The sequence below is a fragment of the Anomaloglossus baeobatrachus genome, chromosome 7 (genome assembly GCF_048569485.1).
Source record: "Anomaloglossus baeobatrachus isolate aAnoBae1 chromosome 7, aAnoBae1.hap1, whole genome shotgun sequence".
Taxonomy (NCBI): Eukaryota; Metazoa; Chordata; class Amphibia; order Anura; family Aromobatidae; genus Anomaloglossus; species Anomaloglossus baeobatrachus.
The window spans coordinates 241,459,721-241,473,638 of NC_134359.1; the positions used below are offsets into that span (position 1 = coordinate 241,459,721).

The window sequence follows — 13,918 nt, forward strand, 5'->3', positions numbered from 1 at the left end:
GTGACTACACAGGCGCATAGTGATCAGGTCTCACACATGTACCTTTGAGAGGACCCCTGGGGATCCCAGGAGGGGGCAAAGCCTTCACCTCCACTGGAATAGTGGAGGGGGCCAAAAGCCTCCATCTCCACTCAAGGGGTGTGGTAAGAGAGTCTGGTTGCTAGGTGGCGTAGGCAGGCACAAGAGGGAGAAGGAGGAAAAAGGAGTCTGAAGCAGAGTGGGGAGGAGTGAGGAGCATGGAAGTGGAGCTCTGACAGGAGCAGCAGTGCAGGACCCTCAAGTGAGCCGGTTCAGTGTGCAGTTCAGGGGAGAGCAGGAGCAGACCCCTGGGGCTGTTGCAGTCTGACAGCGTCCGCGCAGTGGCTACTGACGGGGGAGAACGGTCACCTAGTGGTGCTACCCGAAATCCATCTTCAGCTAAAGAGAGAGCAACGGAGTGGGAAGTAAGGAGACTGCTAGGGAGAACCAGGCCCAAACGGGCGGCAGATCCCGGTGCGGGGATAGATCCACCTTTCCTTGCTAAACCTGCCGGTGTGGGGCCCTCAAAGCCCACACCACAACACTACAGAGTCCGCAGCCACGTAGCCACAGTTAGGGCCCATAGTTCACAGGAGGCAAGCAGCCGGAGTGTCCTGGTCCAGGCTACAAACAAACGGGCCAAACGAAGGGGAGAGAGGCTTCAGCAACTTCCCTGGGTGACCCCCATAGGGACTAAAAGTCGGGGTTACCCCAAAACGCAAAGGGCTAAGGAAGGCGAGTCGGTAGTCACCCTCATCAGTCAGCCTGAAGGACACCTGGTTCCAGCCTGGTTCATCCCAGCTACGCCCGGGTTACTCACTCTGCCACCTTCTGTGAGTAAAACCCCTGAAAGACATTTCGCTTGTGTGGAGTTATTCTGCGCCTTGTGGTTCTACACACCTACACAGGGCCCTGGGGCTTGCCTCACTCTCAGGAGGCTATTACAACCGACTGCACCCACCATCAGCCCCAGGCATCCCTTAATCTGCAGTGGCGGTCCCCACTGACCGCAATTCTGAGAGTGGCGTCACGACAAATAGAAGATCTCCTACCTGTGACCAGATCCAGCTGCGTGGAGTCCCTGAAGGTAATGCACCGACACAGCGTTTGCGGGGCTTCACACTCGTAACTAGTGATGAGCGGGCACTACTATGCTCAGGTGCTCAGTACTCATAACTAGTGATGAGCGGGCACTACCATGCTCGGGCACTCAGTACTCGTAACTAGAGATGAATGAGCACTGCCATGCTTGGGTGCTCGGTACTCATAACTAGTGATGAGCGGGCACTACCATGCTCGGGTGCTCGGTACTCATAACTAATGATGAGCGAGTACTACTATGCTCAGGTGCTCAGTACTCGTAACTAGAGATGAGCGGGCACTACCATGCTCTGTACTCGTAACTAGTGATGAGCGGGCACTACCATGCTTGGGCGCTCAGTACTCGTAACTAGAGATGAGCGAGCACTGCCATGCTCGGGTGCTCGGTACTCATAACTGAAGATGAGCGAGCACTACCATGCTCGGGTGCTCGGTACTCGTAACTAGTGATGAGCGGGCACTACTATGCTCAGGTGCTCAGTACTCATAACTAGTGATGAGCGGGCACTACCATGCTCGGGCGCTCAGTACTCGTAACTAGAGATGAATGAGCACTGCCATACTCGGGTGCTCGGTACTCATAACTAGTGATGAGCGGGCACGACCATGCTCGGGTGCTTGGTACTCATAGCTAGTGATGAGCGAGCACTACCATGCTCAGGTGCTCGGTACTCATAACTAGTGATGAGTGAGCACTAGCATGCTCGGGTGCTCAGTACTCGTAACTAGTGATGAGTGAGCACTACCATCAGGGCCGTATTTACCATTAGGCACCCGTGGTCCGGTGCCTGGGGCGGCAGGTTGCGGGGGGCGGCACCTTCTGGCAGCAAAAAAAAATTTTTTTTTTTTTTTTTACTTTTTTTTATTTATTTTTTTACAGATCCTCTCCCCCTCCGTTAGACAGTCGATTAAATCCGCTGTGTTTTCGCAGGGGGGAGGGGGGAAGAGGCACATTTCCATTTATTTGTGTCCGCGTCAATTAAGACGCGAATGCAAACAAACTGCAGCCGCCGAGCACAGGGAGCTGATTGACCCCGGAACTGCCGGTGCCTGCACTTCCGGGGGTCACATGCGCGCGCCAATCAGCTCCTTCCTCTGTTCTGCGTCCACTGCTGTGTGGACATCACGTGCAGAGCTCACAGCAGGACGCTGCGATGGAAGCCGGTGTCAGAAGAGGATACTCACGTGAGCCAGGAAGATGGCGGCGGGCACTGGATCCGGTAAGTGCTCGCAGAGCTGAAGATTCATAAGGAGCGTGGGGGTGTCTCTAATGCAGACCGGAGATCTGCGCATGCGGGGGGGGGAGGCAGAGGCTTATACTGGGGGGAGGCTGGAGGGAAGCAGAGGCTGATACTGGGGGGGAGGCTGGAGCGAGGCAGAGGCTGATACTGGGGGGAGGTTGGAGGGAGGCAGAGGCTGATACTGGGGGGAGGCTGGGGGGAGGCAGAGGCTGGTACTGGGGGGAGGCTGGAGGGAGGCAGAGGTTGGACGGAGGCAGAGGCTGATACTGGTGGGAGGCTGTAGGGAGGCAGAGGCTGATACTGGGGGGAGGCTGGAGGGAGGCAGAGGCTGATACTGGGGGGAGGCTGGAGGGAGGCAGAGTCTGGTACTGGGGGGAGGCTGGAGGGAGGCAGAGGCTGGTACTGGGGGGAGGCTGGAGGGAGGCAGAGGTTGGACGGAGGCAGAGGCTGATACTGGGGGGAGGCTGGAGGGAGGCAGAGGCTGATACTGGGGGGAGGCAGAGGCTGATACTGGGGGGAGGCTGGAGGGAGGCAGAGGCTGATACTGGGGGGAGGCTGGAGGGAGGCAGAGGCTGATACTGGGGGGAGGCTGGAGGGAGGCAGAGGCTGATACTGGGGGGGAGGCTGGAGGGAGGCAGAGGCTGATACTGGGGGAGGAGGCTGGAGGGAGGCAGAGGCTGAAACTGGGGGTGAGGCTGGAGGGAGGCAGAGGCTGATACTGGGGGGAGGCTGGAGGGAGGCAGAGGCTGATACTGGGGGGGAGGCTGGAGGGAGGCAGAGGCTGATACTGGGGGGGAGGCTGGAGGGAGGCAGAGGCTGATACTGGGGGAGGCTGGAGGGAGGCAGAGGCTGATATTGGGTGGAGGCTGGAGGGAGGCAGAGGCTGATACTGGAGGGAGGCAGAGGCTGATACTGGGGGGAGGCTGGAGGGAGGCAAAGGCTGATACTGGGGGGAGGCTGGAGGGAGGCAGAGGCTGATACTGGGGGGAGGCTGGAGGGAGGCTGAGACTGGGGGGAGGCTGGAGGGAGGCTGAGACTGGGGGGAGGCTGGAGGGAGGCTGAGACTGGGAGGAGGCTGGAGGGAGGCTGAGGCTGAGACTGGGCGGAGGCTGGAGGGAGGCTGAGACTGGGGGGAGGCTGAGGCTGGGGGGAGGCTGGAAGGAGGCTGAGACTGGGGGGAGGCTGGAGGGAGGCTGAGACTGGGGGAGGCTGGAGGGAGGCTGAGGCTGAGACTGGGGGGAGGCTGGAGGGAGGCTGAGACTGGGGTGAGGCTGCAGGGAGGCTGAAACTGGGGGGAGGCTGGAGGGAGGCTGAGACTGGGGGGAGGCTGAGACTGGGGGGGAGGCTGAGACTGGGGGGAGGCTGAGACTGAGGGGGAGGCTGGAGGGAGGCTGAGACTGGGGGGAGGCTGGAGGGAGGCTGAGACTGGGGGGAGGCTGGAGGGAGGCTGAGGCAGAGACTGGGGGGAGGCTGGAGGGAGGCTGAGGCGGAGACTGGGGCAGGCTGAGGCTGGAGGGAGGCAGAGGCTGATACTGGGGGGGAGGCTGGAGGGAGGCAGAGGCTGATACTGGGGGGAGGCTGGAGGGAGACAGAGGCTGATACTAGGGGAGGCTGGAGGGAGACAGAGGCTGATACTGGGGGGAGGCTGGAGGGAGGCAAAGGCTGATATTGGGTGGAGGCTGGAGGGAGGCAGAGGCTGATACTGGAGGGAGACAGAGGCTGATACTGGGGGGAGGCTGGAGGGAGGCTGAGGCTGAGACTGGGGGGGAGGCTGAGACTGGGGGGGAGGCTGAGACTGGGGGGAGGCTGAGACTGGGGGGGAGGCTGAGACTGAGGGGGAGGCTGGAGGGAGGCTGAGACTGGGGGGAGGCTGGAGGGAGGCTGAGACTGGGGGGAGGCTGGAGGGAGACTGAGGCAGCGACTGGGGGGAGGCTGAGGTGGAGACTGGGGCAGGCTGAGGCTGGGGGGAGGCAGAGGCTGAGACTGGGGGAGAGGCTGATGCTGAGGGATGATAGAGGCTGATGCTTGGGGAGGCTGGGGAGAGAAGGTGAAGCTGAGGGAAGAGAGAGGCTGATGCTGAGGGAAGAGAGAGGCTGATGCTGAGGGAAGAGAGAGGCTGATGCTGGGGGAGAGAGCCTGATGCTAGGGGAGAGAGCCTGATGCTGGGGGAGTGAGGGGCTAATGCTAGAGACAGAGTACAAGGGTTGAGGCATAGTGCAATGACAAAATCGATTGGGTGGGGGGAGTGTAAGGACTCAGAATAAGAGGGGGGCAGCATTGGGAGCTCATTATGGAGAAGGGGCAGCATGTGTGGGATCAGTATGGAGTGGAGCAATGTAGGGGAGTCAATATCAAGAGTGGAGTAGTGTGTGTGTGTGTGGGGGGGGGGGTCTCAGCATAAACGTTAGTGTGGTGGTCTTAGCATGAGTGGGAGGTGTGAACATAGAGGTGTGAAAAGAGGAAGGCAGCATTAGGAGCTCATGGAGAGGGGCAGCATGCATGGGATATTGTGAGAAGGGGGGCAGCATGCATGGGACATTGTGAGGAGGGGGCAGCATGCATGGGACACTGTGAGGAAGGGGCAGCATGCATGGGACACTGTGAGGAGGGGGCAGCATGCATGAGACACTGTGAGGAGGGGGCAGCATGCATGGGACACTGTGAAGAGGGGGCAGCATGCATGGGACACTGTGAGGAGGGGGCAGCATGCATGGGACACTGTGAGGAGGGGGCAGCATGCATGGGACACTGTGAAGAGGGGGCAGCATGCATGGGACATTGTGAGAGGGGGTAGCATGCATGGGACACTGTGAGGAGGGGGCAGCATGCATGGGACATTGTGAGAGGGGGTAGCATGCATGGGACATTGTGAGGAGGGGGCAGCATGCATGGGACATTGTGAGGAGGGGGCAGCATGCATGGGACATTGTGAGGAGGGGGCAGCATGCATGGGACACTGTGAGGAGGGGGCAGCATGCATGGGACATTGTGAGGAGGGGGAAGCATGCATGGGACATTGTGAGGAGGGGGCAGCAGGCATGGGACATTGTGAGGAGGGGGCAGCATGCATGGGACATTGTGAGAGGGGGTAGCATGCATGGGACACTGTGAGGAGGGGGCAGCATGCATGGGACATTGTGAGGAGGGGGAAGGATGCATGAGACATTGTGAGGAGGGGGCAGCATGCATGGGACATTGTGAGAGGGGGTAGCATGCATGGGACATTGTGAGGAGGGGGCAGCATGCATGGGACATTGTGAGGAGGGGGCAGTATGCATGGGACATTGTCCTCACATCATGCTGCTCCCTCCTCACAATGTACAGATCATATTTCATAATTGAGGAAGGTGTGGTGGGTATAATTTATAAGGGAGGGCAGTGTGTCGTTTATTAGGGGCAGTGTGACAGTCACAGTATATAAGTGGGGACGGTGTGGTGGGAATATTTTATACTCATGCTATGCTTTGATGTGCCTGTGGTGATCCCCATGGGGGGGTTAGTGCCCTTCGTTTCTCATTGATACTTTTTAAAGTGTTTTACAGAGTAGATCTGCCTTAAACAGATGTCGTGTGCGAAAACTAAGTTTTAAGTTGTCACTAAGGGGCGCGACCACTTAAAGTGCCTAGGGCAGCATGAAGGCAAAATACAGCCCTGGCTACCATGCTCAGTACTCGTAACTAGTGATGAGCGGGCACTACCATGCGCCACCAGGCTATAACTTGGTACCAGCACAAAATAAGTATTACTGTATATATATTTACAAAGTTTCTTACTGTATATAGGATATATTAATATACTCAGTGATTGTGATTGAAGGCTACATATCCTATAATAGAACGCCCCGAGCAAATCCAATACAGAATGCTACAGCTAGTCCTCCTGGGACTGTCAAAGCCCAACAAAAACAGTTGTATGTGCTGAATCATCCCTCAGGCCATATACTAGGTATAACACACTGTATCCGGTCTCTCTGGAATGTTCCTTTAAATTCGGCTCCTCTAACCCTACTGCATAATGTAGACTCCTGATTCCCGCTATGTCTTTGGAAGGCGGATGGCTTCTTATAATGCACATTGTTTGCCGGTTGGAAGCGGACGGTAATAAACGTCCCTCATATTTCGTCTCCCGCGGTGAAGTAGATGTATACAATACCTGTGGATAGAAACTAATTTGGCAGTCGTCCTGCCGAGTGAGAACTCCGCACAGTAAAAGTCTGCTTCTGCCCACGTCTTATTTATTGGGAAGAATCTGTAGCAGTTTCCGCTAAACTCGGTCCAAAACAGAGGACAGGAGTACGGCTGCGTGACGTCCGTGAAAGCTGCGGCAAAACAGAGAGACAATATATCAACAGCCTCGTTATTACTGGGCCTGCTTCAATACAAGTTTGCTGATGAAATTTGAAAGTTTAATTCTTACTGATATTAAAAAGGTTTTGGTCCATTTTTTTTACTTATATAGCACCAATAATACCACAGCACTTTAGAAAAATCATCATCACTGTCTCCATTGGGGCTCACAATCTAAATTCCCTATCTCATTAAGTATTTGGAGTGTGGGAAGAAACCAGAGCTAAGCAACAGTGCTAACCACTGAGCCACTATACAATGCTAAACACTGAGCCATTATACGGTGCTAACCACTGAGCCAACATAAAGTGCTAACCACTGAGCCACTATGCAGTGCTAACCACTTAGCCACTATACAATGCTAACCACTGAGCCACTATACGGTGCTAACCACTGAGCCAGCATAAAGTGCTAACCACTGAGCCACTATACACTGCTAACCAATGAGACAGCATAAAGTGCTAACCACTGAGCCACCATACAGTGCTAACCACTGAGCCACCATACAATGCTATCCATTGAGCTACCATACAGTGCTAACCACTGAGCCACCATACAGTGCTAACCATTGAGCCACTGTACAGTGCTAACCACTGAGCCACTATACAGTGATAACCACTGAGCCACTATACGATGCTAACCACTGAGCCAGCATAAAGTGCAAACCACTGAGCCACTATACAGTTCTAACCACTGAGCCACCATACAGTGCTAACCACTGAGCCAGCATAAAGGGCTAACCAGTGAGCCACCATACAGTGCTAAACCCTGAGCCACTATACAATGCTAAACACTGAGCCACTATACAGTGCTAAGCCCTGAGCCACCATACAGGGCAAACCACTGAACTACCATACAGTGCCAATCCCTGAGCCACCGTAAAGTGATAACCCCTGAGCTACTGTGCTAATCACTGAGCTACTACTATACAGTACTAAACCCTGAGCCACCTTACAGCACTAAACACTTAGCCACCATACAGTGCAAATCACTGAATCACCATACAGTGCTAACCCCTGAGCCACCATAAAGTGCTAACCACTGAGCTACCATACAGTGCTAACCACTGAGCTACCATACAGTGCTAACCACTGAGCTACCATACAGTGCTAAACCCTGAGCCACCATACAGTGCTAACCACTGATTAATTGTGAAATAGATGTAACAGGAATGGATGTGACTCTTATTGCCGTCTGTAGTGATTCATTTTACAAGCTAGTCCTAATAGAATAAAATTGAGGTGTTTAAAGTTTAATGGTTGAACTGGCCCTAAAGTTTATGTTCGGCTTTATAAAAAACATGGAAAAAAAATTCAACTTCAGGTCTGTCCAGCCAACTGATGGAGCAGATGAAAAGATCATCATTTAGCCTGATGTCTGGAGATGCCATGATGTGCCATTACTCATTAGTACCATGTTAATCAATGCCCAGAGTCATCGAGGTGACGTGTGTTCCTGTGTCCATTGTCACCACCTCAGATGCTGGGTTTAGGGTCAGTGCACATGATCAGAAAGCCACGGACCCACTTGGGGGGAGGGGCGACATGACCAAGGGGGAGGTAGGGAGTGATGGGTTAATAGGGACAGTGGTATATGCCTAATATGGCTTTGGGGGATGGTTTTAGCCGGGGAGGAAGAGGAGGAGCAGGGAAAGGGTTAGCTGGGAGAGGAAGGAGTTACCTCCTCTTCTGTTTCCGGACGCTGAACGATCTGCACGTGCACCTCCATGGCAGATCTTCAGGAGCTCCAGCGTCTGATTCAGGCAGCGGTCGCAGCGCACGGGCCCCTGGCAGTGCAGACCCACATCAGGGCTGCCGGGGTTAACCCGTCGGCGCTTGCCCCTCGTCCCCCCAGCAGCGGCGGGCGCCAGTCGCGGCCCCCCCGCAGGTATTCCCCGGGCGCGGGGGGGGCGAGGAGGAGATGTAAGAGCCCCTCCAGGGACCCTCCGCAGAGTGCAGCGCAGCAGCAGCGTCTGGCTGCTGCAGAGGCCGGCGGGAGGAATCTTCGTTCCAGCCGCGGCGGTCGGGAGGTGGGAGTGGCCAGCACGGGGCCTGCTTCCGGTCCCGGCCTCCGGGCTGGAGTTACTGAGACTGCAGCGGCTCCAGGCCGGGAGCGCGCTCGGCGCAGGAGAGAGGCCAGCAGATCCCCCTGCAGTCGGCGGGGGGACCGCGGGGCTGCACGTGGCGGTAGGTCCGGCGCCGGGGGGGGGTCTGCGGTGCCTGACCCCGGTGCGGCTGAGAGAAGGAGTGACGGCGGGAGCCCTGCGGCAACCGCCGGGTCACTCAGTACCGCTGTGCAGCCCCCGGATGTGGCAGTCTCCCGTGGGAGCGGGAGGACTCGGCGGATGGAGGCCTGCAATAGCCCAGGAGGGCCAGAGGCGACGACGGCTGAGATCCGGAGCCGGGCGTCTGGTCGTCCGCGCCCAGAGGCCCCTTGCAGTCGGCAGGGGGGCGGGCGCAAGAGGTCGAGGCCCGGGGTGCCGGCGCGGGGGACAGGACGGTCTCCTGGGTTGTCACCCCGGGGCAAGAGATGGAGCGGGGATGACTCTGCCCACGCGGCGGCCCTGTCTGGCGGCCGTGGTGGGGGGGGTGCTGCGGCGGCGCCCCCCGGATGTCGGATGGAAGATGAGGCCAGCGGCGAGGAGGGGGAAGAGGCTTTCGGTTCGGAGGAGTCGGATGGACGACAGGCGGAGGACAGCGAGGCGGCGGTCTCGGGAGACGCCGAGCGGCGGTCGGGTGAGACGGCCGCGGAGGCGGCAGGGGCTGCGCTGGCGGGGGGCTTCGGGGGGGGGGGCGGCTGCGGCTACGGCAGCGCCCGCTGGTTTCGCAGTGTGGAGTCAATTGTTGGGGCTGTTGCAGGGGCTGGCGGCGGCTTCGGGAGCGGGGGGGGAGGGGGCCCAGGCGCCGGTGGCGGCGTGGGTGGGTGCAGCCGGTTTAGGGGCCTCGGCGGCGACGGGGGGTGACGGAGCGGGTGCGAGTAGAGGGGGGGGCGAAGGGGGGAGTGAGACGGGGGGGGGAAAGGAGAAGGAAAAGGAGAAGGAAAAGGAGAAGGAAAAGGAGAAGGAGGATGAGGTGGTGCGCTTAGATGATAGGGCTAAAAGCGAAGTTTATGTTTGTTTTGAGGGCCCGCTGGGGGCCCATTTAAAGAAGGAGGTGCGGGAAAAAATTTGGAAAGGGGAATATGTGGAGATATTTTCTCTGCTTCCCCTGGAGAAATTTAATTTGGATAGGGTTAAGCCGAGTGATTCCAAAAAGGAGAAGGACGAGGAGGAAAAGCGCCGTTATAGGCTTATTCCTCGGACTTTTGCCAACTGGCTACAGGCATTTGCGATTTTGGCGAGCGTGGTCGGGGAGAAGGAGCCGGAGCATTGTTCGGCTTTGTTCGGCTACATGGATGCGATAGGGGAGGCTTATCGAGTTTATGGCGGACTGGCGTGGCTGCGCTACGACGAGCAATTTAGGCAGCGGAAGGCATTGCGGCCAGATATGCGTTGGGACCATAAGGATATTTCCTTATGGATGCGATTGATGTCGGCACCGGCTCAGCCCTTTCGGGGGGGCGCCGGGGGTTCGGGGGGGGCCGGGTCCCCGGCAAGTTTCAAGAAAGGTTTGTGTTGGCAGTACAATGAAGGGCAGTGCAGGTTTGGAGCGGCGTGCCGTTTTAAGCATGAATGCTCCGGATGTGGGGGGGGACATAGCTTGTCCAAATGTTTTAAAAAAGGAAAAGGAAAGGCTGGTGATGGGGCTGGTAAGAGGGACGACGCCGGTGAAGGTAGAAGTGATGGTTCCGTTTTTAAATAGGTATCCGGACAAGGAGGCGGCGGCGTTGTTAAGTTCTGGTTTTTCGGATGGTTTTCATATTCCGTCGGTTGTTAATGCATCGGTTCCGCCGTATCGTAATTTGCGTTCCGCTCGGGATCACCCGGAAGTGGTGGATGAGAAGCTGGAAAGGGAGGTGGCTTTGGGCAGGATGGGCGGCCCTTATGTCGCCCCGCCGTGCGGGAATTTGGTGGTGTCACCGTTGGGGGTGGTACCAAAGAAGGAGCGGAATAAATTTCGGCTGATTCATCATTTGTCTTACCCGGAAGGGTTATCGGTGAATGATGGCATTGCGCCGGAGTTGTCGGCGGTATATTATGTGTCGTTCGATAAGGCGTTGGACCTGGTTAGGGCGGCGGGGCGGGGTGCATTGATGGCAAAGGCGGATGTGGAAGCAGCGTTTCGGTTGTTACCGGTTCATCCAGATAGTCAGCATTTGTTGGGTTGCTGGTGGGATGGCAGTTATTATGTTGATCGTTGTTTGCCAATGGGCTGTTCCATTTCGTGTTCGTACTTTGAGGCATTTAGTTCGTTTGTTGAGTGGGTGGTTCGGGACGTGTCCGGGCTTACGTCCATCATTCATTACTTGGATGATTTCCTGTGTGTCGGGCCGGCGGGTTCGATGGTTTGTGCGGGTTTGCTATTTGCGTTGCAAAAAGTTGCGGCCAGTTTCGGGATTCCTTTGGCGCCGGATAAGACGGAAGGCCCGGCGCCGGTGATGTGTTTTCTGGGAATTGAAATTGACACCATTGCTATGGAATGCAGGTTGCCGGCGGAGAAGGTCCGTGATTTGAGGTCCGCAGTGTCAGGGGTAAAAGCGGCGAAGAAGGTGCGGCTTAAGGCGGTGCAGTCTTTGCTTGGAAAATTGAATTTTGCTTGCAGAATTGTGTCAATGGGGAGAGTGTTTGCGAGGCGTTTGGCGACGGCGACGGCCGGGGTACGGTTGCCGGCGCATTTTGTGCGGATCACAAAGGCGATCAGGGACGATTTGGAAGTATGGGATCAATTTTTGCAGCATTTCAACGGCCGGACGCTGGTGATGGAGAGGGTGGCGTCTAACGGGGCGTTGCAGCTGTTTACGGATGCGGCGGGGTCGGCCGGGTTTGGGGCTGTCTTCAGAGGTCATTGGTGTGTCGGGCAGTGGCCACAGGCGTGGCGGGAGAGCGGCTTGGTTAGGAATTTGGCTCTGTTAGAGCTATTCCCCATTGTAGTGGCAGTGGAGCTATGGGGGTCGCACTTTGCCGGAAGGAAAGTGTGTTTTCATTGTGATAACCAGGCGGTGGTGCACGCGATTAACAACTTGTCTGCTAAGTCGGAGCCGGTGGTGGTGTATTTGCGGCATTTAGTGTTGAGATGTCTGCAGTTGAATGTGCAGGTAGTGGCAAGGCACGTTCCGGGTGTTGACAACGAGGTGGCTGATGCTTTGTCTCGTTTTCAGTTCAGCAGGTTTCGGGCGCTGTTGCCGTGGGCGGACGAAGTTGGAGTGGAGTGCCCCGAGGATTTGTGGCATCTGGTGAGGCGGTGATCTCAGACTTGATTCGGAACTCGGTGACCGAGGTGACTTGGTGCCGGTATGCTAAGGTGTGGGCTGAATGGGAGGAGTTGTTGCGTCTGATGTTTGGTGGGGAAAGCGTGGATTACTTGGTGGCTTTGTTGTCATTGGTGAGTACGGATTTTTCAGCCGGGCGATCGGCATCGGCTGTGGCACATCGGGTGTCGGCAGTGGCATTTTGGTTAAAAATGAGAGGGGAGCGTGATGTTTCACAGGATTTTCGGGTTCGTCAGGCTTTGCGGGGCTTTCGCCGTGGCGTACGGGGGAGGGACAAGAGGCGCCCTGTATCGTTTGGTTTGTTGAGACGGATGGTGGGTGGCCTGAGCGGCATTTGTGAGTCTGTGTACGAGACGGTTCTATTTACAACGGCTTTCGGTCTCGCTTTTTATGGGGCGTTCCGGATAGGCGAGCTGGTGAGCCCGTCCAGGGTGACGGGTGGTGGTTTGATGTTTGAGGACGTGCAAGTGAGCAGTAGTCAGGTGGAGTGCCGGATTCGCCGGTCAAAAATGGATCAGCTGGGCCGTGGTAGATTGGTGGTGTTATATGCGGTTCCAGGAGAGGAATTGTGCCCTGTGCGTTTAGTCGAGAGATTTATGGCCGTGAGGGGAGGCTTACCTGGCCCGTTGTTGCGGCATTTGAATGGGTCGTTTTTGTCGAGGTTTCAGTTTGTGGCGGTGCTGCGGCTAAGTCTACGTAACGCGGGGGAGCGCCCGGAGGAATTCGGGTCGCATTCATTCCGAATTGGTGCAGCAACGGAGGCAGCCCGTTGGGGGCTTGGAGATGAGGTGGTAAAGCGTATTGGTAGATGGGAATCTTCTTGTTTTCGGCGGTATGTGAGACCGCAGTTGTTGTAGCATCATGGGACTTTGGTTACGTGCGGAAGGTTTGAGGAAAGGGGTGTTTTTTGATGTGTTGGTGGTTGTGCTGTTATTGGTTTTGATATTTTCGTTTTGTTTTATTTGTTATAGGGAAGTGCCTGATCTGGATCTTGGGGCACTCCTTCGTATTTTGGGGTGCCCGTCGGGCGGAGGTCCGCCCGAATGGTCGACAGCTGGGTTTGGATCGTGCGCAGGCGACTGTTCGATGGATCGGAGTTCGGGGCATGGAGTGGGGCAGGGTGGTCCCGGAATTTCGTTTCCATTGTAAAGTTGAGCGGCCCCCGGATGTGCTGGTATTGCATGTGGGGGGTAATGATCTTGGTGCCAGGGCGTCGCGGGATTTGATCCGAGACATAAAGATTGATTTACTGCAGTTGTGGAAGCGGTATCCTGGTTTGCTGGTCGTATGGTCTGACATAGTGACCAGGTTGGCATGGAGAGGGGCTCGGTCGGTGGAGAAGGTTAATAAGGCCAGGGCCCAGGTGAATAGGGTAGTGGCTAGGTTTGTGACCAGGAATGGTGGGATTGTGGTACGGCACAGGGATTTGGAGCCGGCTGATTGGCGATTTCGGAGGGGTGATGGTGTGCACCTCAACGAGGTCGGTCTGGATTTATGGGCGTTGGGTCTGCAGGATGGTGTGGAGCGTGCTTTTGGTGTGTGGCGGGTCCAGGCCACGTAAGGTGTCACGTGGTCTGTCCTGTGGCGGTGGGGGTAGGTCTGGTCCAGAGGTTTGGAAGTGATTGGTGGCTGGACCGGGAGTCATTGTCTTGGTATGGTGGCTCTCGGTTTCCGGGATGTGGCAGGCACGGGGTTCTGCCAAAGTGTGGGGGTCAATCCGTGGGTGATTGGCACCTCGTCTCTGGGTCGGTGTGTTGCGGCCGGGGATAGGGGGAGTAGTAGTAGTGGACTGGGCCTACCCCGGGGGGTATTGTAAATGTTATTGTCTATTGTTACCGTTATGTG

General features: G+C 56.6%; 1 protein-coding gene across 1 annotated transcript in view; it reads right to left on the bottom strand.

Annotated features, from left to right (window-relative positions):
• CLEC19A (C-type lectin domain containing 19A) overlaps positions 1-13,918 on the bottom strand; it is a 52,493-nt gene that overhangs the window by 28,528 nt on the left and 10,047 nt on the right. The window contains exon 2 of the mRNA XM_075319127.1: positions 6,513-6,678. Coding sequence (XP_075175242.1) covers positions 6,513-6,678 — 166 coding nt within the window. The remainder of the gene's footprint in view (positions 1-6,512; positions 6,679-13,918) is intronic.